The sequence below is a fragment of the Rhinolophus ferrumequinum genome, chromosome 22, assembly GCF_004115265.2.
Source record: "Rhinolophus ferrumequinum isolate MPI-CBG mRhiFer1 chromosome 22, mRhiFer1_v1.p, whole genome shotgun sequence".
NCBI lineage: Eukaryota > Metazoa > Chordata > Mammalia > Chiroptera > Rhinolophidae > Rhinolophus > Rhinolophus ferrumequinum.
The window spans coordinates 11,561,250-11,588,219 of record NC_046305.1 but is presented as its reverse complement, the minus strand read 5'-3'; the positions used below and the strand labels follow the sequence as shown (position 1 = coordinate 11,588,219).

General features: G+C 34.0%; 1 protein-coding gene across 7 annotated transcripts in view; it reads right to left on the bottom strand.

Annotated features, from left to right (window-relative positions):
• RASAL2 (RAS protein activator like 2) overlaps window positions 1–26,970 on the bottom strand; it is a 265,824-nt gene that overhangs the window by 175,630 nt on the left and 63,224 nt on the right. For 4 of the 7 annotated variants that reach the window (XM_033092534.1, XM_033092535.1, XM_033092536.1 and 1 more), the window contains exon 1: window positions 7,967–8,863. The exons of the other annotated variants lie outside the window; for them this stretch is intronic. In XM_033092534.1, coding sequence (XP_032948425.1) covers window positions 7,967–8,555 — 589 coding nt within the window. In that variant the 5' untranslated portion in view covers window positions 8,556–8,863. Of the gene's footprint in view, window positions 1–7,966; window positions 8,864–26,970 lie in introns of those variants that run through there. 7 annotated transcript variants of the gene reach the window in all.

Sequence of the window (26,970 nt, the reverse complement as noted above, 5' to 3'; positions counted from 1 at the left end):
TGAGGCAAAATTAAACACACATTTTGTCAATGTCGGAGGATATTTTACTTAACACATACTAATAAACTGAAAATCCAAGTGAAAATAATTTTAAAATAAAACACCAAAATGAAACGATAAGCAGAACAAGTTATAAATAATAGTAAACACAAAATTTTAAATTATCTTTAAAATTCATTGAGTAGTAAAATGTACCACGAATAAATTCACTAGAGATAATTTTCAAAGTGTTATTTATATTATTTTATAATTCAGAAGAGGATTACATTTTATTCAGGGGGCTAAAAAGCAATACATAGTTTTGATCTCAAAAATCACTCAATGATAGGGTCAAAAAAATTACTGTGTAATATAATCTCAGAGGCAGGAACATAGAGATGATTTACCAAACAAACAAAAAAAAATTTTAACACAAAGTTCTAGCATACCTCGGCAAAAATACCTTAAAATACTTATCCACTATATATAGGTTATCCTAGACATTCAACACTAGTAAAATGATAGAAGAAAGAAGTTTATACACACACACAAAATGTATATACATGACTTCTATTCATCTTTTGTCATCAGTATATATTAAGTATTATAATTTTAATACAGGTTTTCCTTTCTTAAAATGTGTATACATTTTTAAGCCATATATATCTATGTCTATATATTTCTATATCTATATGCAGATATAGATATATACATATCAATAGATGTCAATAAAGCACTTAATACAACTCAATATTCAACTTTGATTGATACTCTAAAATAGTAAAACATAAAATTTCTTACTGTCAGAAAAAACATACTTAAATATAGAGTTAAAACCATATTTTCTGTAAAATACTGGTTATAAACTTTAAAGATTTAAATAACAATAGGTGTTACCAATGGTACATTGCTGAAAGTTTAACAACTGCCCTACCTGAAACACCACCACCTACCTTTGATTTGCAACATTTCAGGGATTTAAACAGTCACACTAAGCTGTCAATGTAATGTCACTAACTGGGAATTGGGAATAGATGCATAAAATTGCCTCTGCAAGCTGGCTCCAGCACAACGCCGGGTATTAACTTCTATTGAGCTCTTACTATAAGTTACACAAAGCACCTGACACATACTATCTCATTTAATCCTTCTAACAATTCTCTGATGTCTGTATTACTAGCTTTGTTTAATTGTAAAGAAAATGCAGAATCAGATAGCTTATGCCTACTTCACTGCTAAAGAGAAGCAGACCTAGAATTCAACCCCAGATTTAACTCTAACAAAGGACTAAGCAGCAGCATATTACACAACTATCATGTACCTTTTTTGTAACTGAAATTAAAATTAGAAATTTAAAATAATTTAATTCATATTAAAATTAAAATCAGTTTGGCAGCTAAGGATTATAGCCTATTTTAATTGTCTGTCTTATGATTTTGTCTTTAGTACAATTTATACAGTAATTGTTTCACTTTTATAATTGGAGAAAAGCCTATTTCATTTTACAGAAAAAATAAACAAATCTTACTGCTTTTAAAAATAGAAAAATCTGGGAAATAAGAGAAATTCCAGGAGACATTTTGAAACAGAGAAACATTCAAACATTTTAATTACATGCCAAAATCATGTAGAAAGAAATAATTTGGTACAACTGTTATTAATATTGCAAATAATTTGCTTAGTTTTGTACCTCATATCATACAACTAAATTAATCCCAGAAAGACTATAATTAAGCATTTCAAAAACATTTTAACAATGAAATATAAGAATATATTTGTACTATTAAATTTTCTAAATAATGAAGAAATGGGGGTGGTGTCAAAAACATACTTTATAAGATCGGAATCACTCTTTTAAACTGCTAGAATTTTACTTGAAAACAAGAATATTTGAGATAAATGTAAATGAACTTAAAACCTACAGCGTAAAATACCTGAAAAATAAATAAAATATTGGTACATATACTCAGATTCCACTTGATAAATAAAAGAAACAAAAGAGATTCTACCTGAAAAACAATAAAATATTATATTATAAAACATTCTATGGAAAAAAATGTACCACTTCACTAATAAATAAAATTAAAATATAATAGTAATACTATACAGCCATTAAACTAATATTCATAAAAACTTTTATCAACTACCTAAATGAGCTGGGCATCTTGCTTCATTTCCTATGAATAACAGCCCTACAAGACAGTTATTACCATCTCACATTTTATTGATGAGAAAATGTAGTCTCTGAAAGGTTACAGGAAACTTTCTCAGTTATATAACTAGACCACAACATGGGTAAAAATTTGAACCCACTTGTCCAACTCAAAAGATTTCTTTCCATTTCTCTCACCCCATGCTATAAGTAAAAAAACAAACAACAAAACAAAAAACAAAAAACGAATGCTCAAGTCCAAATTTAGTAGTCATGGAGGGAAATTATACTTCTACATTTCTTTAGAAGAAATACTTCTAAATTAGGCATTATTAATATGTCTTTCTAGCGGAAAGCCTTAAAATATATAATGAATTATAAGATAGTCATATTACAAGGTATAATTAATTATTTCTGGTATGCCCCAAAGAAATAAGCCAATAGGAAAAAAAATGATTTCCATAAGTGGAAATTGTAATGCAAAAAAAATACGTGAACAACTGAAATGTCCAGTAGAACCAACTTCAACATTTCAATGTCACAGATTACCAGACAGTCCAATATCATTGCCATTTTTATTACTGGTCAGTAGATGGGAACATACATGAAATAGTCTTAAATGAAAAAAAAAAGGAAGACAATTTAGCACATATTTTACACTGATTACAACCATTCTAAAAAGGCACATATATGATGAGAAAAATAAGATATAAATTTAAAGTGATATAACCTATTTTTCTCTAAAGCCACTCAACTTCATAACAAATGTTTTTCAAGTTTGAGCATATATGTGACTATGTCATGCAACATTTTAAATGTTATGCTAATATATTGCATTTATAACCTCGTAATTGTGGAGACCTTTGTTCCCTAGAGTTATGAACTGAATTGTATCCCCCCCAGCCCCCAATGTGACTGTATTTGGACATGGGACCTTTAAAGAGGTAATTAAGGGGAAATGAGGTCATAATGAGTGGGGCCCTAATTCAATTAGGCTGGCGTCTTTAAAAGAAGAGACCCTGGAACACCTATGTATAGAGGAAAGGCCAACGGAGAATACCAGAAGACAGCCCCATCTGCAAGGTCACAAAGCCTCAGGAGAAAGCAACCTCACCTGCACCCTGACCTTGGATTTCCAGCCTCCAGACCACTGAGATCATAAATCTCTGTTTTTTAAGTCACCTAGTCCGAGGTTTTTTGTTATGGCAGCCCTAGCAGACTAACACACCCAGAACATTGATTTAAAATGAAAGAATTATATTGGTGTATGTTGAATAATTTTAAAAATAGAATTATACGTAAATAGCCTAAAGTATTAAAGTTCCTTGCCTAAATTTTTAAAAACTTATTTATTAACTTCAAAGTTGCTTAACAATAGGCAACATAAGTATCATAAGTGACAAAATACTAGATCAACAACTTCAGGACAGCTTAGACGCAACAGATGGGTAACAAAATGCTAGCTAGGCAGGTGTTATACACGCTGAAATAGAGATTCTCAGGAGAAATAGCAGGAGGGGAACATATTTCTCTGTATTTGTAGAGACGTTACTTTTTTTTTAACTCATTATGACATAAAGCAAATAGAAGGTAATTATAGAGAAGACCTGAGGCACCACAGAAGTTCTTATACTAACTAGATCTTACCACCATTTATTATTATGTACATCTTGTGAACATGAGGTACTTTATTATTTTTTTTAATAGGGTTACTGATTCCTTAGAATAAGTGAGGAAGATGCATATTAATAAAATCATATGCTATTTCCCTGCACCAAGACCAGTGTCTTAGGTACTCAATAAACAGTTAATGTATGAGGTCCTTTTCAATAAGATTTCTTAATGAAAAAGTTGTTAAAAATTAAATGACAATATTAAAATAAATTATCTAGAAGACCAAAAAAAAAAAAGTCTTCTAATTCTCAAGTTAGGGATCTTAAAGCATAACTAACACTGAGAAGAGAGGATATTCTTACTACCGTGACATTATAGATAAAATATAAACTATAACCAGAAAGGAGAACTACCTAGGGTATATTTAGTTTCCTTTCTTATTTTTTTTTCAAGCTTTCATTTCTATCTGTACCTACTATCAGAGGAAGAAAAATAATTTAGGAAGGAAATTGTTTCCCAATAATTTCTACTTTTTAAGTGTTATACACATTAGATATAGATGGTTTACATCCCATGTACCTTTAAACAATTTCATAGTTTCTTCTAAGTGTCACATAGCTAGTAAGTGGCAACTATGCAGACTCTGGTATTATGTTGATCTAATATGCCATAATCTCTTTGGTTATTCCTCTTTTAATGGGCATTTCAATTTATTTCAAGTATGTTGACTCTATGCTTAGCCATGGGTCCAGTGCAGCTGGAATTACTTTTAGTTGTAAGAATACGTTTTTTTTTAATATATATATTGTATCATTTGAACATTTGTATCAGATGAAGGAACACAAGCTGCACAACTGGAGGGTTGAACACAGGAAGCCTTTGAGTTTCTCTCTCTGAAACTGGTTAGGGACCTGCCTATAGCATATGTCATTGTTTTAAGCGTGAGGCTGATGGTGCTCAGCTCTGAAACAAGAAATCATTACTTATTTGTGCTCAGAACATGCTCATGCTCAGAACAAGTTTAGAAGATTATAATTTATTTACATTCAGTAATCTTAACAAACTCAACCATCAAGTATCCCCTTTCTCCTTCCGAGTTTTAAAAAATAACTATATCCATGTCAATTCACTTTCTTAATAGAAACAATATCTAATATATAGAAAAACTGCTATGTGCCAAACACTGTTTTAAATGCTTTAAATACCTATTACATTATCTTGTGCTTCTCACATCTTTTTTTTTCTTTTTTTTTTTTTTTAAATTTATCGGGGTAACAATTGTTAGTGAAATTACATAGATTTCAGGTGTACAATTCTGTATTACATCATCTATAAATCTCACATCTTGCAGTTCTTTTTGAAGAGGAAAAGTAACAAACACCAGCAGGTTTCAAATTAAGAAATATAACCAGCGGGTTTCAAATTAAGAAATATACTAATTTTTTTAACAGAGTCTTAAAGACATCTATGTTCTAATATTTCCATACTTTGCCACATTACTGTAATAGCAACTCTGATAAGAACACTTTTTATCCATATAGCATTTGTGAGTGAATAAATGCTATAAAAACTATAATTTACATAGCATTTTCAAATTTCATTTATCACTCATGAGGAAGGAATTTTCTATTCCATGACAAAGTAAAGAGAAATTCAGAGACTAAATTTCACAAATGGTAATTGGCATAGATGGAAATGGAATTCAGGTTTCCTAGGCCAATCATATCCTTTCTTCTGTGGGGAAAGAGAAATAAAGAAAGGTTCACAACTGTAGGTTGGAAAACCACTGACATATGAGAACTGACAATTAAGTTCGTGAACTCATCCTAGAAAAAGTGCTACATACCACCTTGCTGAATATAACTACGGTCACCTTCTAAGTATTCCCCTTGGGAAGCTATGCACCAACGTCAGCGCCTAGTCCACCCTTCAAAGCAATTTTGGAACTCGTTTTCTGGAATGGCCATCAGAGCTGTCGTCGTATTACCCTTCATGTCCTAAATGTCATCAAAATGTCTTCCTTTCAATATTTCCTTCCTCTTTGGGTAAAGAAAGAAGTCATTGGGGGCCAGATCAGGTGAGTAGAGAGGGTGTTCCAATACAGTTATTTGTTTACTGGCTAAAAACTCCCTCACAGACAGTGCCGTGTGAGCTGGTGCATTGTTGTGATGCAAGAGCCATGAATTGTTGGTGAAAAGCACAGGTCATCTAACTTTTTCACGCAGCCTTTTCAGCACTTCCAAATAGTAAACTTGGTTAACTGTTTGTCCAGTAGGCACAAATTAATAATGAATAATCCCTCTGATATTAAAAAAGGTTAGAAACATCATTGCAACAAGTTCGAGAACTTAACTGTCACACCTCATAGACTGTATGCTGGGTAGAAGTTATTGCCCAAAGCGAAGATCTCTTGACAAGAACTAGCTCCAATCTTTGTATTAAAAAGCACATTTCAGACTTAAGAACTTGACTGTCCACTGGTGAAGCACTTAGGAGATAGAGTAACTACTTAATAAAAATTGCTGATCTGACTGGTAGGAACACTGTGTACTCTTCTTTACCTACTAGACTTGAAATCCCTTATAAAGCACCTTAAACTCTGTATACGCTTCCATGTGGATAATTATTCTATGATCAGAATGATAAGATATTAGGAAGTAATACATACAGAATATTTTATATCTCAAGTAGACCATAAATGTGTAAAAAGCAGGTACAAGTGCTCGCTTCGGCAGCACATATACTAAAAAGCAGGTACACATTCTCAGAGCACCTCACATACTTGCTAAATACCTAATTAAAAAACTCCAAAAACATTTATAAATACAAATACTATTAAAAACCCAATAGCTTTCTTTTATCAAATGCACACATATTAAGCACTGAGAGACCCTGATTCTAAGAATTTATTTTAAACTCTTACTTTCCTTTGATGCTCCTTTCCATCATCCTATGATCACCTTACAAGGAAATAGACACACTAGCATCCCAGGAAATGCAACAACCTAGTCTTTCAAAAATTTTACTGAAACGTTAATAGAGCACACCAAAAAAATTTTACTCTTGGTAATTATCTATTAGCCAAGGATAAGAAGAAAACATACATACTTAATAGTATCATTAAAACTCATTAAGCAAAGGAAAATCTAGGGAGGACAGAGTTTAGGAGAAATACTGAATTACTGGCACACATATATTTGTGAAATTACTTTATTCTTCACTGATAGGTCACTTTTTTGCATTCTTCAATTTTATTTTAAAAGGAACTAAATTGCACTCCAATAACAAAGTCCTTTCATTCCCATAATTTTGGAAAAAATTTAAACTTCTGCTGATGTGATCAATCTCATAATAAAGATAAGCTCCATTTTGAGCGCGTCCAAAAATGACCTCGACTGGATGGAGATGTTATCAGAGTTTCAGTGTTAAGGTTTCGAAAACAAACAAACAAACATAGGTCCTAACACATAATTAAAATAGTTTATCAGATTAGATCAGTCATTACCAAGGCAATCAGATAAAAATGTAAAAAGTACTTTTCTGCTGTTGTTTTTTGGCTTTAACAATGCATGAATATAAAACATTTTAAAGTTTAAACAAGTCCTAATGAGGTTTTAAGAAACTGATGATTCTGTTGTCCATGAACTAAACACAAATTTCTGTTTTGTCATCTGAACACATATTCAAGATTTGCATCTTCTACTTCCATATTCAAATTGTGTATTTTTATGACCTGGGCAAACCAAAATTACAACTTTTTAAAGGCTATCAACACAATTCTGCTTTAGATAGTTCTCTCTAATAACATTTTGTTAATTTTTATGAAGAGATCACAGTAGAAATTCTGTTTTTTAATTCTCAACTTTCTCATGAGGAAATTATTTGATTAATTCGACCTCTAAATTGCATTTAACTTGCAAAAAAAGACTAATGGGGATAAATAAGGGTTAAAAAACAAAACACACAGGCCCCAAAATAGAGTTTAAATGTATAACATAATACAAAAATGCCTTAATTTAAGCAAATCTATTTTTACTACTATTTATTACTCATTGAAAGAGGTTCTCTGAAGTAAACTTTTTTTAAATTGTACTAATTAAATAAATTTGTCTTATAACGAGCAAATAGAATGGTTTAGCATATTATAAAACACAAATAATTAAAATTCCAGTAGCAATTAAATCAGGCATCCCTTCTTTCCCCTTATTTGTCACAATATACCTTCTCTTACTGTCTCATTGGTTGATTCTCCTTTTAGACTCAGCACCCTGGAGAAGCCATTGGAAAGAGTAGAGAAAATGTCACGGATGAGATATCCCTGCTGCTCTGACCTCACGGAAGTCGGCCATGGTCTAACAAACCTGATACTGCAGCGGGCTTCTGGCTCTGAAATAGATCTGGTGAATGGAACCCGAAGTGACCGGGTGTTGGCCAGATTCAGCTTCTCTGTTGATGTTCCGAGGACCTCAGTAGCAGAAGCAGCAGCATTACTACCAACCATCTCTGGCAGGACCTTTTGCTGTGGTTCATCCAAGTCTGCTTTATCTTCTTGCATACTATCCATTTTGCCCCCTTTCCACCTGAAGCTGGGATGTGTCTGCCACCGATAAGAACTCAGTGGCTTTCCTAGATTGGAAACAGCACGTCCGTTTTTCTTCCTCTTGCTTTTCACTGGACCACACCATGGATAATTCTTTAAACTTGTTCCTATCTCTGAATTTGCACAAGCAGGTTCTGACAAAGATCTTCCATAGCTTGGAGGACCAGGTGATGCTTGTCTTTTAAAGAGGCTCATCTTCCACGACTCCATTGTTTAGTCCCTTCTCTAAGCTCTAAGTTTCCTCGACTCTGCAGTCTTTGCAGCTGAACCACACTTGTCCGTGCAGTCCAAAACACGCAACTGCTTAAGTAGCTTTCTTTGTGTGGCTTTGAACCACAGCAGATGTTGCTGCTTAAGAGCTGGTGTCATGTGATTATATTACCCCATTTTCCCAGATCTCCGAAATTTCAGCAGCACCCAAAAAATTTCTTGCCTGCAGCAAATTATTTTCAGAGTACAGCAAAAGTAAAGATTTCCAGAAGATCATCTTGCTTCTTGCAGGTTACATTTCTGTACTAGGTTTTCAGGAAACGATTGTTTAAAAAAAAAAAAAAAAAGAAGTGAAATAGAAGTGACAAAAAACCCACAAACACCTTTATGGACCAATAGTAGTTCAATGTTCACCATGCAAATGATAGTGGGTTAAAAACAGAATGTGAAAGTACTCAAGCTGACATCCACACTTTCCGGAAGAAGAAAGAAACTTGCCTAAAAGCCTGCTCTTTAAGTGACAGCTCTTCAGATTAGTTTTTGGGTTTTTTTTTTAACTTTGTTTGTTTGTCTAATCCGCCATCTTGGACCTCCTAAGGGTTAATCTTCAGATTAGTTTCTATAGTCTGTATTTCAGAAATTTAATTTCAATAATAGCACTGCTTTTTACACCGCAACTTCTCTCAAAGTTAATACTGTTTTCCAACCAATAGGTAAGGTCATATACTGTTTTGTTCAAGTAGATACTGCAAAGAGGAGGAAAAAAACAACAGAATGCCAAAATGAAAGTCATTTTTACTGTAAATATACTATGGAGAATTCAAAAAGCATAAGTGGATAGAAAAGAGAACAAGGATAAAGCATATTTTGCTGTGAACGGTAGCAAAGGGGAAAAAAAGTCTTGAGGCAAGATCTTGTGGCAACTGGAACATAGGACGGTACATACTTAAATGATTTCTAGAAGGGCAAAGTTTGCTTTGTAAATTGAATTGGGGTAAGCTGTCTGGAAAAATATTCCCTATTTATTTAACCAAAGAAATTCCTTTATCCTCTTTGTACTGCTTACAACTTTAAAAAAGAGCTGACTATTTAAAATTTTGTTAAAGCAAGTACCTTCTATTGAACCAAGATCATGAATGCCAAGATTTGGCTGGTTACTTTTTTTTTTCAACTGTCTGCTCATAAACTCCTGAAAATAGGGGTTTCGAATGGAAAGCCTGACAGTCTTTAGACCACCAATAAAAGAGATATAACATGGCAATCAAATCACTTTGCAAGTTATATAAAAAATGATGATTTCATCTGAAAAACTAAAAAACTATCCATTTATTTGTAGAATGCGTACAGTGACAAAGTTTTCACACTAAGTCTCTCTTAATGTAGAAATAGTAAATTTAGTAATGTACCTATTCTTTTAAACATATTAAAATGCTCTAGCTATTTACATTATCATAAAGCAATAAACTCATTTTCGTTTGCTTATATAGTCTCCAAATTTATACATTTCTATATTAAATTAATGTTGAAGTACTTGACTTACCCAAAAGCATAATATATCAAAATAGAGTATCTTACAATCGTAAAACTTTTTCTTGTTTTAATAAACACTCAGAAATGTGAATTTGAACAGAGAAAAACAACAAACATTAAGCTCTAATCCCTATTACGGCACATCAAAACATCACAAAAATTAATCTGCGTAAATGTAAAATGTAAAACTATACAGCTTGTTAAAGAATCCAGAAGAAAATATTTTTGTGAACTGAGGGTAGGCAAAGATTTCTTAGAACACAGAAAGCAATAACCATAATAGAAAAACATTAATATGAATTCAGAAAAAGTGAAAACTTCTGTTCAATAGAAAACATATTAAGAAAACCAATAAGCAAGCCACAAAATGAAAGAAAATATTCACAATACAAACATCCCACAATACCACAATATATGAAGAACTTATTAGTAAAAAGAAAAACAACCCAATTTTTTAAAATAGGCAAAAGAGTTGAACAAACCATTCACAATCTATACAAATGGTCAATAAGCATAAGAAAAAAGTACTCAATCTCAGTAGTAACTAGAAAAATGCAAATTAAGCCATAATGAGCTGTCAGTCACAATGGCGAACATTTAAAGAGCTGATAACACCTGACACTGGTGAGGATGAGGAGCAACTAGAAATGTCCTAATTGGTAATGGGAGCATAAAATGGTACAATTACTGTGAAGCAAATTTGACATTTTTAAAACAAAGTTAAACATACAGCTACCCTATGACCCAGCAGTTCCATTCAGGCATTTACTCAAGAAAAATTAAAATATACATAGTTGTACTTGGATGTTCACAGCAGCTTTATTTATAATAGCCATAAACTGGAAACAACCCAAAACAAACATCCATCACAGTAGAATGGATAAACAAATTGTGGTATTTTCATACAATAGTGTACTACTCAGCCATAAAAAGAATGAATTACTAAACACAAAACAATGTGGATGAATACACAAACATCAGGGCAACAAAAGGAACTGGGCACAAAAGAGTATACACTACATAATTTCATTTCTATGGTTTTCTAAAACAGGCTAAAGTAATCTATAATGGAAAAATATTAAAAATACAGTTTTCTGTGCTGCTGGAAACTTTCTAAGTCTTGACAGAGATGTGAGTATGGGTGTGTGTATTTGTCAAAAGTCATCCAACTCTTCCCTTAAGATTTATGTACTTTGCCATAATTTAATTTCACCTTAAAACACTGAAAGCTATACTGAACTCCAGTTCAGAGGTTTCCTTATTTGGTGTTATGGGTTAGCAGTTCTGAAACTACTTTCTGAGTATTTTAGCCTTACAAAAAGGAGTAAATACATCAAAGAGAATGAATGAATGAATGAATGAATGAATGAATGAATGAATGAATGTCAATACTAGAATAAATTAACATTATGTTAATTGATATATGAACTGTGAAAGATACAACATTACTTGTATGTTATTCCTGCAAAAAATGCATAACCTAAATCACAAGCAACATCACACAATCTCAAATTAAAGAAGATCTACAAAATAACTGTCCTCTTTGCTTCAAAAATGTCAAGGTCAAGAAAATCAAAAGGCTATGTATGGAACGGTTGCCATTCAAAGGAGATTAAAGAGAGACAACTAAAAGCAATGCATGATTTTGAATTGGATCCTGAACTGGGGGAAAAATAGCTAGCTAGCTATAGGACATTATTGGGAAAATCAATAAAATTTGAATATGGATTATGGATTAGACAATAGAATCATACTGATGTTAAATTTCCTGATTTTGATAATTTTACTGTAGTTATGAACAAGAAGTTCTTATTCTTAGGAAATTCACACAAGTATTTAGGGACATACGGGCATGATGTTTCCAACATACTTTCAAATGATTCAAGAAAACTACATATGTAAAGGTAGATAGAATATGATAGCACAAATGAGGCGAAATGTACACAATTGCTGAAACTAGGTAAAGAGTATATGGGAGTTTCTTGCATTCCTGAAAATTTTCTATAGGCTTGAAATTATCAAAATAAAAGTACACAAGTTTTAAAAAGTATACAAGTAAATTTTTTAAAATTTCACTACTTCCTTTGGGTCTATAATATACATATTTTATTATTAATACTATAATGGAGTCTGTGTCAGAGTATCTTTGGGTACTATAAAGAAATATTTACTTTCACAGGTTTTATGGAAGAGGGGAAGTTAATCAAGATCAATTACAATACCTCAATGGAAAATTAAATTAGGGCTATAATTTTGAGGAAAGTTGTACAACAGAGGTAGAATTTGAGCCTTGTACTCCACAGTGAAATTCAGAGATTCAATGTGAAATGAGAAAATACTTTTACACAACAAATAGGTAAGGTTATGGGTAAAAATAATTATTGTAGTTTCTAAACTCAGTAACTCAATTATTTTGAGGAACTACCACAATCATTTTTACCATAGACTTCCCTATTTGAGAAATATGGAACTGGAAAATATTAAATAACACAGAAAAAGATTCAAGTGAATTCAGAATGCAAAGAACTACAGACTGAGGAAGTGATAGTCTCTAAATAGAAATAGTCAAAGAAATAAAGGAGAAGATTCATCTCTCTCACAGCTGCCTAAAGTTTGATTAGACAAATGCTGCTTCTCTCATTATGAAAGCCTAGTATTAGTTGTTATTTTTCCAAGCTTTATCTTTAACCTGAATTTAAATAATAACTTGACACTCTACATTTTCTGAATTTTCTTAAATATTTATAATGAATTTATCAATTTTTAAGAAAATATTCACAGGACTTACAATTTCTTAAATTTAGAAACAATGACACTAGTACCACATAATTACTATGTTCATTATGAAATCTAATAAAGTGAAAATTGGCTGATTGCTGAAATGTCAGAACAAGAACATTTCTGCCACTTCAAGTATAAACTAATTACCTTAAAATTTCTGACTAATCATTTGTAATATTTAAAACATAGCGTTAAGAAGCATTCGGGTTGCTAAGTCAAAAGAAACATCTGCGTTCCCTAAATAAATACAAAACTACTTATATTCACATAGAGTCATATTTCAAATTGTTGTTGAGCACCTACTATGTTTCAGGCACTGTATTAGGGCGAGGGGAACAAACCAAAAAAGGACATACTCTGTCCCTGTCTTCTTGGAACTGCCAGTTGATCAGGAAAGGCTTACATCGGGAGGGAGAATGTACAGGGTGCTACGGAAGTGTGTAGGAAGGAGATTTTTACCAATGCTAAGGCATAAGGGATAGAATCAATTTCTTTTGAGATTCTGTTGATCTTGAGATGCTACTGTTATAGTCAATTCTGCTATAATGTGACACGCACTGCTAAAAAGCACCATACTATACAAACTTGCACAATAAAACTCCAGGGCTACTGGAAAGATGTAGGGTTGGAGAGCAACACTCAGAAACTTCAACAATGACACATAAGAAAGATAGGACACTAATAAAAACTGTAGACCATTTTACCTAAATGCTAAAATAAATACGGTATATTATCTTGAAAAATGCCTGACGTTTGCCTGTGGAAGTGGGCATCAGAAGGGTTACAGCTTTGCTGTTTTTGTGAACTGGTGGAAGGAGTTACGGGAAATCCTACAGACAGCGGTGACACCGTAAGTGGATGGTGTGGCTCCTAACACATGTGGAGAATTGAGGTGGCTGGTAGGTGGCTGAGATGTATGCCTTCTGAGTATTTCCTACCTGACGTGGTCTACTGGGGCACGGTTTTCTGCATGCAGCTCGTGTTTCTCAGATGAATGGCATATAAGCAAACACAAAATTCACATAAGACAAATAATTGTCCCCGTAAAAATCCTCATTTGCAAAGCAAGCATGATAGTAGAATGCACTGTATTTTCTCTTCTCTTCCATGCAACTGGTGTGGTAAAATCCAGGTGAAAATCAACAGGAGACCTTAGCACTGGGAAGGCACAGCAAAAGCAAGGGTTCCGGAAATGGCTCTTCACCTTAGGAAATTAAGCTCTTAATCTCAGTAAATTCAGTTCAAACTTTTTCGCTTTTTTTTTTTTGTTTTCTTCCTCTTCTCTTTATCAAAACAATATGAACCAAAAGACCAAATTCATGATGTGAGCACAGAGGATGAAGCACAAGAACACAAAGCAACACGTCTACTTCCAGTCCAGTGCTTCTCACATAGTGGCATGTGGATGGATCACCACCAGGAGATCTCATTGAAATGCAGAGTTTGCTTTAGTTCATGTGGGTGAGGGCCAGAGAACAGACATTTCTAACGAGCTTCCTACGTGGTACCTATGCTGCCTATCCATGGACCAAATTGTGAATAGCAAGCTCTAAATAGATTTTTTAAATAAAAGGACTAAAGGAGTTTCTCAGTGAGATTGAGATTCAGTCAGGTTCACCAAACGAAAAAATTGTTCTGGGATTTCAGGACAAAGTGAGAACATTTGCCTGAAATATTCTGTGAGAATGCACATATCACATAGAGATTTAGTCATTCTCCTGGTGGTGTGCTAACTGAGAATCAAAGACATAGTAATCTTGGCCAAATCTCTTCCTTGGAGACCGCAAAGACTATCTACAACATATAAATAAAGCCCAATTAAAATTCCAACGATCTACTGCACTTTCTGAATTGCGGCATTTTGTAATGGAAAGACGAAAAGGAAGAAGATGCTAATAATCATAAATAGGAGAGTGACTAAGAAACCATAGCACATGTATCTATACGAAAAGAAACGCACCTGTATTTATATGTGCTACAACGGCACAAATTTTTTAAGCGAGATTACCTGTGGGGAGTACAACTAAGAAATCTCCTTAGATCTCTACAGTTTAAAATTTTTAACTGTGAGTATATACCACTTTCATAATTAGAAAACACTTGAGAGAAATATATATGGTAAGAGGTCCAAGAGATAAGGTAGGAAAGCAAGCCCGATCCCACTTTTTTTAAAGATTATCCTTAATATGTCAGTATGTACATGGTGGAATATTCATGGAGAGAAAATATGTTGCTATTTTCTTTCAGTTACTTTCTTTTTTAACAACAATAAATCTGTTATTTTTGTTGTTATAAGATTTTAATTTTAATTTTTATTTCTCTAATATATGAAATTTTACAATGATCGTGTGCATTATTATTCCTTTTGACAGCAGAAAAATTTTAAATACACACACACACGCACACAAACACAGAGGGTGCCCGCAAAAATGTATACAGTTTTAACAAGGAAAAAAACTATATTAAAATTGTAATATTCAATATATAACTGATAACAGAAGATGATACAGTCACGTTTGACTTTTGCAATTACAAGAGGTGCTCAGAGTGGTTACCATCAGCATAATTTTAATACAATTTTTCTTTCTTAACATGTGTATACATTTTTTTGGTATCCTCTGTATATGTATATATATACACACACCAATAACTGTGTGTGTGTGAGTGTGTGTGTGTGTGTGTTTAAATCTACCCACATCAAAAATAAAAGCCTCAACCCACAGAATCAGAATTAGAGAACAGAACTGAACAAGTCATCACATACCAACTTAACCAACCGTTTCATGTAATCAAACAATGCCAAAGGTAACAAACTTGTCCGTGACTTAGTTAACAGCAAAAAAGCAAGAACACACTTGTATCCTAATTCCCAGTTCAGGATTCCAAAACCTGCTTAAATTAGCCTTTTCCAAATTATGATCCACACAACACAATTGAGAAATTCAGGCTTTAGGAGTATATGTGTATATTAAGTCTAGATATATTATTTATATATCTGATATATTATATTATATCTGGAGTATATATTAAGTCCAGATATTTTAGTGTTACTTAGTTTAAATGCTAAAATTCTTTCCTTTTTAAAGTTTAAAATAGGATATCAGTCTCTTATTCAAAGGTCTTTTTAGATTTATTTCAACTAAGAGAAGCAAGCAGAGATGAAAAGGCAAAAGGAGCTCTCTCAGTTTACAAATACTCTCTCACCACTTCCTACCTAGAGACGCACCTTTTCTACACTGAAATTCCATTCTACAGATATCACACATGGTCATTTGTAACAGAAGACATGACATATGCTACAATTAACAGAGTTCTGTTACTAGAACAAGAGAGTATATACCTCTTGGATCAACTCATGAAAAGCTTTAAAAATAGGATTATTTTCTATAAACCAGAAGAAGACATCTTTCAAAAATACAGAGTCCTTGTTTATACAAAGTTAAGTAATTAATAACAAACATTCCCTTCCCATCTCCTATCACTGGAGCACATCTGCTTCCCGATGAAACACTTCCTGTGGCAAAAACTACCTCCCTTCTAAGTAGAAGAACTCAAAGACACACCTGACACGTACACAATTGCTTCTCATTTAAGAGACAAAGATATGTCTAGAAGGGCTAAATAAAGATTATTTTTAGCAGACAAGTGTTGGAATCAACGATTTTTTAAAATGAGAAACATTTAAAAATAAAAACAAAAACACAGATGACTCCCAATGCCATTATTAGAGTTACTTTTAATAAAAACTTCTGGTTTTTCTCTAACCTCTCTGTTCACACTCTCCCTGCTCCTTTGAGGTTCATTCTTCTCTATCTAGTCTCTAATCATTGGGAGTTTTTCAAACGGGGTCCTTGGCACCCCTCTCCATATTCTTACCACACACACCATCATTCACAGTCATATCAATTTGTATCTCCAGTTCAGATCTGTCTCCTTTGAGTAACATTCTCTTATATTCACCTTGCCATTTTAGGGCTATTTATCTCAAATTCAAAATGCATAAACCTAACCCATAAACCATCCTTTAAAAGCTGGTCTCACGCCAGTGCTCCTTATCCTAAGGAAAGGCACCACATCCATCCAGCTGTACAAGCCCCGAGCCTTTGTTCTTACCATTCAATAGCCAATCCATGAGACTGACTGATTTTCCCTCCTAAGAATTATTGAATCTATCTCCGTCTCACCATTTCCCCTAAATCCACCTACTATCATCTGACCTAGATTACAACAGCCTCCTAAATTCATGTACCGACATGTCCTATGACCCCTGAAAACCATTACTCTTATAGTAGTCTGAATAATCTTTTCAAAATACACATTTATGGCATCCTGTTTAAAACTTTTCAATGACTTCTCACTAATCTTATGAAAACAACACAAACAACCCAAAATTCCTTAATGTAGCCTGGTCCCTACCTAGCCCACCCCTTCAGCCTCCCTCTTAAAGAACTTGAATTCTTTTGGTCCTTCATACCAGCCACCCTCTTTCCGATCACAGGGCTCTTGCTCATGCTGCTCCCTCTACCTGGAAGGATCCTCCTCTCCCATCCCCTGCCTACTGATGCTTCAGATTTCAGGTCAAGTGCTACTTCCTGAGGAAGGCCTTTCCCCACCGCCCTGACTAGGTCAAATCTCCTTACTCTAGGCCTTTTCAGCCCGTGCATCTCTCTATTACAGTAATTGTATTTGGACCATTTCCTTGTGAGATTATTAATCAATTCCTGTTTTACCCACAATGCTGTAATCTCCATGTATGTTTTTACTACACTCCAAGGAGTTGTATTCCCTGAACCAAGTGGTTACTATTTCTTCAAGGGTATGGATGGACAGGAGCCTTAAAGGAGGAAAATTAAAAAAGAATAATATGAAATGAAAGAGGGCAAAAAGAGGCAAGAAATATTACTTTGATTTTTAAAAGTTAAAATTTTTTCCCCAGAAATGTCAATAAGTTGATGCAGAAACTGTATAATCTGGCTTCTTCAGATATTATTAAAAATTATTTTTAATGTTAGCATTACCATTAGGAGAAAATTGTAAAGAAGCACGAAGAGATAACTACAAGCTCTCAACAAGTTTCATGTGTTCTTTAATGAATACATACTTGGAAAATGAGTAATATTCTGATAACTGAAATAATATCAGCATTGTACATGTGATAAATAACCTAGCAGCTTATACTAGGGTAGGCTTAGCTAAGCACCAAAATTGAGGGTGCCAGAGGAAGAAATCAAGAATATTCTGTTATTATAAGATACTTGCACTACCTGTAAAGCAATATAGTGTTATTTGAAAGTGGACTTGGATTAGTTGTAAATGGATATTGCAAACTCTAGGGCAACCATCTAAAAATCTAAAAAAAAAAGTATATTATACTTTATACTATATTTGTTACCATTTTTTATTTGTTGCCTTTGTTCTTTGTTCTTATATTTGTCCTCCACTTCTTTTTTGCCTTTTGTAATCTTAACTGAGCATTTTATGATTCCATTTTCTTTCCTGTCTCAGCATATATATCAATGATCACTTTAAATGTCAAAGGTCTAAATGTGCCAATTAACAAACACAGATTGTAAGAGAGGATGAAAACATAAGACCCAACTGCATGTTATCTACCAGAAACCAGCTTTAAATACAAAGACACTAACAGATTAAAAGTACAGGGATGGAAAAAGATGTACCATGCTGATACACATAAGCAAATCAAAGAAAGCTGAAGTAGCTACTTGTATATTAATTTCAGCAGAGCAGAATTCAAAGCGAGGAAAATTATCAGGGATAGAGAAGGGTTTCATATAATGATAAAGGAGTCAATTTCCCAAGAAAATATAAGAATACTTAATGCATATGCACCTAACAGCAGAGCATCAAACTACATGAGGTAAAAACTGATAGAGCTGCAAGGCGAAATGGATGAGTCCACTATTGCAGTTGGAGATTTCAACGCCACTCGATCAGAAACGGCCAGATCCAGCCGGCAGAAAGTCGGTAAAAACACAGTTGAACTCAACAGCACCATCAATCAACCAGGTAAAACTCACATCTACAGATTACTATATCCAACAACAGCAGAATACACATTCTTCTCAAACTCATGTGTAACATTCACCAAGATAGATCACATTCTGGGCCACGAAACACACCTTAACAAATTTTAAAGACTAGAAATCATATAATGTATGCTCTCAAACCCCAGTGGAATTAAACTGGAAATGAGTAACAGGAAGATAGCTGGAAAATCCCCCAATACATGGAGATTAAACAACACAATTCTATACAACATAGTACAGTAGTCAAAGAAGAAATCTCAAGAAGAAATTTTTTTAATTTTTGAACTAAATATAAATGAAAATAAAACTTACCAAAATCTGTGGAATGCACCAAAAGAAGTGCTTAGAGGTACAGTGAACGCACATATTAGCAAAGAAAGATCTAAAATCAGTCGTCTAAGTTTCCACCCAGGATACCAGAAAAAGAAGGGGAAATTGAATCCAAAGTGATTATGTCTATATATAATTCTTATTGCAACAATGAGACTCAAACACTTCGAAATTAGATATTTAAAGGGTCAGATAGAAGACTAAGTCAGTACATACCACGGTTGGTATAACTCAAGGAAAATGATAAAGATCTGGCAGGTGAGGTAAGAGAGACGACCTCTCAAAAAGGTTTAGTTCCAGGGAGAAAAGGTAATCTTCAACCTGGCCAATCCCAGCTCTAAGGAGAGCCTCCGCTAAACTGTACAGTCCTGGCAGGAGTTGGAAAACCTTCTGACGTGTCTGGTCCCTAGAAATGCAAGATTGCCAGATTATCCCTATTTATGGGGCTGAAATCCCTAAATCTCAAAGGGCCTTTAACAAGCAATAGTGGCATGAATCAACCAAGAGTAAAGGATTTCCCTCATATTTTTTGCATTTGTGTTTGAAAGTATAGCCACATCTTTGGGCAAAGAGGGAATTCGTGATGATAGCCGCGTACTTGGAAATGCTACTGAGTTAAGAGTCTGGGGAATGGAAGAAAGCCCAAGCTCTTGGCATCATTCTTCCTTTGTCCCCAGTGAATCAGCCACCTTCTGAGACAAGAACAAAGGAACTGAGGCTCTGGATCAAAACAATGACAATTCCATCAAAAGCGAGGAGCCTGGGCTAGATGGTCATTTTCCAACTCATTTTCCCAGTTGGTTCTTAACAAAGAATTTTTTTAAATCCCACACATTTCATGACAGCCCCACACATTTGATGAGGTTATTCTTCCAGCTTCTTTGTTGCACATTGGTATGCATTATTTCTGTAATTTTCCTAGGAATTATATCCAAAAATTCACCACATCACTCTTAAGTAGTATAGTTCACAACTGGTAGCAATGTTCTAAGACTGTTTGTCACTATAGATATCAACCTAATTCCTACATTTAAATCTCAATTTCATAATAGTTTTTAAAACTACAATTATAGTGTTGTCAACATTCTTTTTCTGTCATCTGAAAATCAACCCTTTCCCGTTTTTTGTTTTTTGTTTTATCTTTGTCCTTTCACGGTATGCTTCAGACTGAAAAAAACTCAAACTATATCTCGCAAACTATATCTACCTATAAGCATGATAGGCCATTTCCATCTCCTGTTAATGGCAGCCATACGGACCGTTGGTAAACCTCAAGCATGTGAGTAATAATCTTAAATTTCTTCACGTCTCCTAGTCATCCCTTCCCTCAGACGATTAGCGACCAGCAGTGATGTGCAGCTCTTCAGTTCCCCTCCTATATGTGCTAGTTGCCACGGGCACTCAGTGGGTCACAGAGCTCACATAAGAGAACCATACAGACAGCTACCTGGAAATGCTGTTTATATATCTGCTCAGTTATTTACGCTTGTTACGGGTAACTATATTATTCATTGGGTGAATTCTTGTATCATTAATTCATTCAACAAATACTTATTGCATGCCGAATACCGTGTGATGGACTGAACTAATTGAATATCTACTCTGTCAGATTTTGGTGCCTTCTACAATTTTACAGGGTCACTTCCACTTTAGATATCCTTTTCCAAAGCACAGACCATTTCAGCATGTACTAGAATCCTAGAAATCTAGGAGACAGGATTTCAGAAACTATATAGCACTGTACTTCCTCATTTTGCAGTTCATTATGAATATTAAGTGAGAAAGGTTTAAAAATACTGCTCTGGTCAAAACATACATTCAATTATGTCAACAGACATTTTTAAAACATTTCATGTATTCTCAGAGTTGTGCTAAGCACTGGGCAGAAATAACAATGCATTCTACCTTCATCCAATGGCCTCACATTCCAGTTAGGGGAAACAGATATGGTCACTAATAACTGCTGAGACGGTAGGTTAGTCCGCAGACATGAGTGCATATGAAATACAATGGGACAAAATGAAAATCGTAGTCTACTCAGTAGGAAATGAGGGGATGAGAGCGTTCTTATTGTAGATGTAAATCCTTTGTTTTATACATTGCAAATATCTTCTCTCACTCCGTGGCTTGACATTTGCCTCTCTTTATAGTACGTACTACAGTTATTTTTTTAACATCTTTTTAGTGAGGATAAAATGGCCCCCAAATTTACAAAGCAGTAGCTGTTCAGGCATATATGACATCATTAGCAACTATTTACTTACTTTGTAAAATCAATGAGAAGGAGCACCACAAAGTGAGAAAAAACTTTTGAGAATTAAAGATTCAACTTTATTTCTTAAATTGAAAGCCTATCGTATTCTACATTCTTCGCTCATTTTGTTCAATTCTCACAGCACTCTCTCAGGTAGTTATTATTCCTATTTTATAGATGAGTAAAATGAGGCTTATTCCCAAAACCACACAGCAAGTACTGAAGCACCAGTTATTAAGTGGTAGAGGAATACTTAGCAAGAGGCAGAGCAATCATTCAAACACAAGCCTAATAACTCTGAATCCTGTAATAATCCATATTGCATATTATTGAAAAGATCACTCACAATTAGCTGTTCAAATGCAGTTAATTAAATAGTAAATATTTAATGAACTTTTACTATAGAGAAAGTAGTATGTTGACTGCTGGCAAATTAAAAGTGGTCTGGATTGTAGGACAGAATAGAACATAAGTTTTGAAATTAAAAAAAGGGGGGAGGCTCTAGCTGTCCTCCCCCACAACTGTCTTTAGTTGACTGCCCTTGAGCAAGGCACTTACTATCTCTTAGCCTTACTTTACTCAAATAAAAGAAGGCATGATAGTGGAATTTCACTGTGTATGTGTACCTGTGCTGAGTGAAATGGGAGCAGGAATGGAGTTAGGTTTTAAAGTAAATAAGTAAAGCGAACATTGGGTAGAGTCAAAAGTACCCTTGAAAATTTTTAAATCATGCAAACTACAGTTTCAGAGGTACGACCTCTAATGGTGTGCTACACAACTGTTTTTATTTTTCATCATTTGAACATGGCAGGTAGAACAGCAGAAAAATAACTGGCAAACATTTGGTGGGCATGTTGAACCCAAAATATCTGTATTTACCTTAAAATCGTCTTTTGTGTTAAGTGATTTTGGTTACATTTGTTTAAGTTTCATGTATGTATAAAGGCCATATAAGTTGTTACTTACAAGGAAACAAAGAGTAGGTCCCTCTCAAAGAGGACATTTAAATCTAGGTAGAGAAGTGATATATCAAGTACCCGTGTTAGCTGCTGAGAGAAAAAGAGAAGAAAGAGATGGAAGAAAAAATTTTAAAAGGTTAAAGAATTTCCAAATAAAGTTTTATGAAGCATAATGTCACAAAACGGTCATCACTTTTTCAGGACAGCACTAATTATTTAATTTTGATTCTTTTCAATATAGAGGACTCATAAAGTTATAAATAAAAGTAATTTACTTTACTGTTGTAAGACTTTTCCAACAAATGAGTTTCCAATCAGAAATAAAAAAGCAGGACAGGAAAGAGGGTTTCTGGCATTTAATGTGGTCTCTAACATTCACTTAGTAACATGACGAGTGCTTATCCTGTGAATTTAAAGAGCATTACAGAGCTGGCGGGAGGTGTTAAAATACAACAGAAGACTGTCAGTCAAGTTTGTCAGTCAATGTCCTTTATTAAGGAGAATCAATAAAGGTAATTGCTACACGCATCCACACTGATTTATGTCATGGCAGAATAATTTGAAAATAATGGGATGTATTCCCTCAGATTTAAAGGTTGTGTTTTTTTGTTTTGTTTTTTTAATTCACTGCTTCCTGATTAGGTACAGAAATTTGACCCTACTAAGGGCCTTTATTCCTTTAAAAAATAATTTCCCTGATTCTCAAGTTGTGACTCAGTCTGGCTGTGTCCATCTGCCTTCTGCCAGGGGACAAGCTTCTCTGTGGGAACTGGCATACCCAAGAAGTGACGCAAGATCTGAACTCTCCCCAAGGGCAGTGCCAGCATCCGAATACTTCAGACTTCTGTACTTCTTCCCTCTCCTAAACCAGTCTCTTGGAGATGGAATGCAAAGGAAATAGCTGAGCAACCTCAGGGGGGGAGATACTGAAAATTATACATTCATTGCCTACTTCATTACACATTCAAGACAGAAGGCTGTACACCTCCAAATTCCTTTCCATTTTCATCTCTTGTATATTCATTTCTACCTATGGAAACTAAATTTGTTCATTTATTGATGGGTTGCTTAAGCTAGGTCAATATTACCTATCTGTCTGTCTCTGTCTGTCTGTCTGCCTGTCTGTCTACCTACCTACCTATCTAACTATCCATCCATCCATCTCTGAATTATGGGCTTTATTAAAGAAAATATTAAATCCAATTCAATATAGATGTTTCATCTATAACAGCTGTCCTAAACACACCCAGACTGACTCAGAAGAAACAAATGTTACATACACTGAAAAACATAAATATAAATTTAAACAGAATGAGATAAAAACGTATCAATAGAAGTGCTAATGCTTTTATAACCTATACCCCAGAGGATTACCTTGTGTACCCCAGGAGTGTACACACCACACTTTTGAGACAACTGGTATAGATTATATTCACAGATAGGAGATGTTTCTTTTATTGGCTCAGTTACTGATTTATAGTGAGACTTTGAGACCATTGGGTTATGACATATTCATGACATTTATAAACTGACTATAATTCTAATATACAGAGCAACAGAGATATTATGACCTTTGTTGAAAAGTGAAAGCATTCTAAAGCTTCCAAGAAAATGTATTAATTAAATGCATACTAAGAAGTATGAACTTGAGGCCAATGACTCAGGATGAATTCTCTAGTTAACTATATGATTCCTTCCTTCTCCTATATCTGGTACATGTATATGTTGTTAGTTCAAAAACTAATGGATAGGGGTGGCCTGTTAGGTAAGTTGGTTAGAGCGCGGTGCTCTTAACAACAAGGTTGCCGGTTCGATCCCCACATGGGCCCCTGTGAGCTGCGCCCTCCACAACTAGATCGAAACAACTACTTCACTTGGAGTTGATGAGTCCTGGAAAAACACACTTAAAAAAAAATTAAAAGTTTAGAAGAAAAACAAACACAAAAAAACGAATAGATAGATGTCAGTATTCTTACCAGTTCTCACAAAGTCCTACAACCTTTATTTTCAAACTGACTCCACTACTAGACTAGGAATTAGTTATTATATCCTCACACGACAACCAATTTTTATCAAAAATATTTGGGGTATGTACACCAGAGAACATAAGAACTATAATTATGGCTACTGCTGAAAGTCTCTTATTTATGCCATAATGGTGTAGTCACAGAATAGTGGTTTGGGAGAATATTATGAATTGTTCCGTTATAGTAACTCATGGTTGACAATGACATAGTTGATATCTGTATAATTGCTCCAGATCTTACAAAGGTAACATAAATCAACATTTGAAGTGGATGACAATAATTGCTATGGTTACTTGCCTTTATCTTGGATGCTTCGTCTTTATTTTTAATTGGTGCCAGTGAATGTGGCTGCATATTAAGCAAACTTAGTGGTCCCATCTATAAATCACTGAATCAAAACAGAAGAAACATCTGAGGAACAGCACTCAATAACTTTTATGGGGGTATAAAATTGAGAAATTAGGTACTTTTGGTGCGCCCGATAGTTCTTCATCCTAGCACAATGCTATTTAGTTCACACTTAGGCTAATATACAGATATTTGTAAATACTAAGTATAATTTACCTTCTAAATTATAATTCTCCATAAATGTTTATTGAATTACACATAGAAACAGAACATAAGTTTAAGAATTTTACCATTTTTAGGTTTTCTTTAAACATGCTTTTTTTATAGGAAATATCTGAAATAATCTGCAAAATAAAATTACTTTAGTGGTAGCCTTTTGAGGGACATAATTAATATTGGGCTAAAAATAAAACTATAGTCATCCATTTCCTGTCATGACCATCAACTGATATTGAACTTGCTCTCCTGCATAAACAACTACAAAACCAGACAGTTACGTACACTAAAAAACATAAATACAAACTTAAACAGAATGAGATAAAAATACATCAATAGAAGTGCTAATGCTTTTATAACCCGAACCCCAGAGGATTATTTTGTGTGAATATATGAAAAAGTTTTTTTCAGATATTAGAAAACAGGAAGCACAGGACTATGACCCTTAGGAGAAGAAAAACGTATCAGACAAACTTTCTGATAGTCCTGGAGTTTAAGCTGGAGGCATTTCTGAATTTTGGCGTAGGGAGAGGGAACACGGGCAGAACACAATGGTCTCACTGAATTTGAGAAGACAGAACTAAGAATTCAGGGAGATTGAGGCTGATGGAATTTGCAGGGTAAAGTACCAGAGAAAAGGAAATTACACAGCTAAAGAGATCCAGAAATCGGCATGGGCATCCAGTTAAGTTATTGATTGCATAATTAAGCTGCATGTGTGTAGAATTAAACTTCATGATTGTGGCAGGGGGAAAAAAATGCTCGGGAAAAATCCTCACAATTCATTCAGAGCTGGAAGACATGTGAGATCCCTCAAATCAAAGAAGAGGAAACCTTGTGTCATATGCAAAGCACTTGCATATGTTCCCAAAAGATTAGTTGGTACCATGATGAAATTAACCCAAGAAAAGACTACTTTAGACCATCTTAATAGGCTTTAAACCAAGCCTCAAAACTAACAAGGTGATTCTCAAGCAAGGTAAGTCTAGTCATAATTAAAGAAAGACAACAAAAAGCAAAAACTCAACAATGTAAAATTCACAATGTCTAAAATATAACGAAAAATTACCGCCCATGTTAAGAAGTAGGAAAACGTGAAACATAATTAGTAGGAAAGTTAGTCTGTAGGTACAATACTAGAAATGACAGAGATGATGAAATTAATAAAGACTATAAAAGAGCTGTTAGAAATATGTTTAAGAATTTAAACAAAGACATGATAATAAAGGAGAGATATGGAAGATATTTTAGAAAGGACCAAATGGAATTTATGAACTGAAAAATACAGTATCTGAAATGAAAATTTTATTTGATGGACAAAAGAGCAGATTATATGCCACAAAAAAATATATCAGTGAACATGAAGACATAGAAATTCAAAACATACCAATTGAAAAATGGGGAATGGGGGAGGAGGCTGAAAATAATGACCAGTGGTCTATGGGACATTATCAAACAATTCCTGAAAGAAAGGACTTTTTATTCTCTCCTTTTTATCCTCCCCCTTTTTAGGAGGGGACAGAAATAAACATGTAAAATTAAGGTTGAAATTTATCACCATTTGAATTAAAAATCCATAAAACCGAGAACAAATCTCAAGCAGGATAAAACCAAGGAAACCACACCAAGACACATAATAATTAAATTGGTGAAAACAAGCTAAGAAGAGAAAAATAATAGTTAGCCAGAGGGTTGGGGGACATAGGGTAACATGAAGAGGAACAAATGCAAGAATGACTGCTGATTCCTCACAAGAAAGAATCAAAATTCAAAATGATGCAACATTTTTATGCACAGAAAGAAAAATACCTGTTGTACTAAATTCTATATTTAGTAAAAAACAAACAAACAAATAAATCTTTAAAAATGAAAGCAAAAATAAAAAAGACATATGGGATAAAATAATAGCTGAGTGCAGTCACT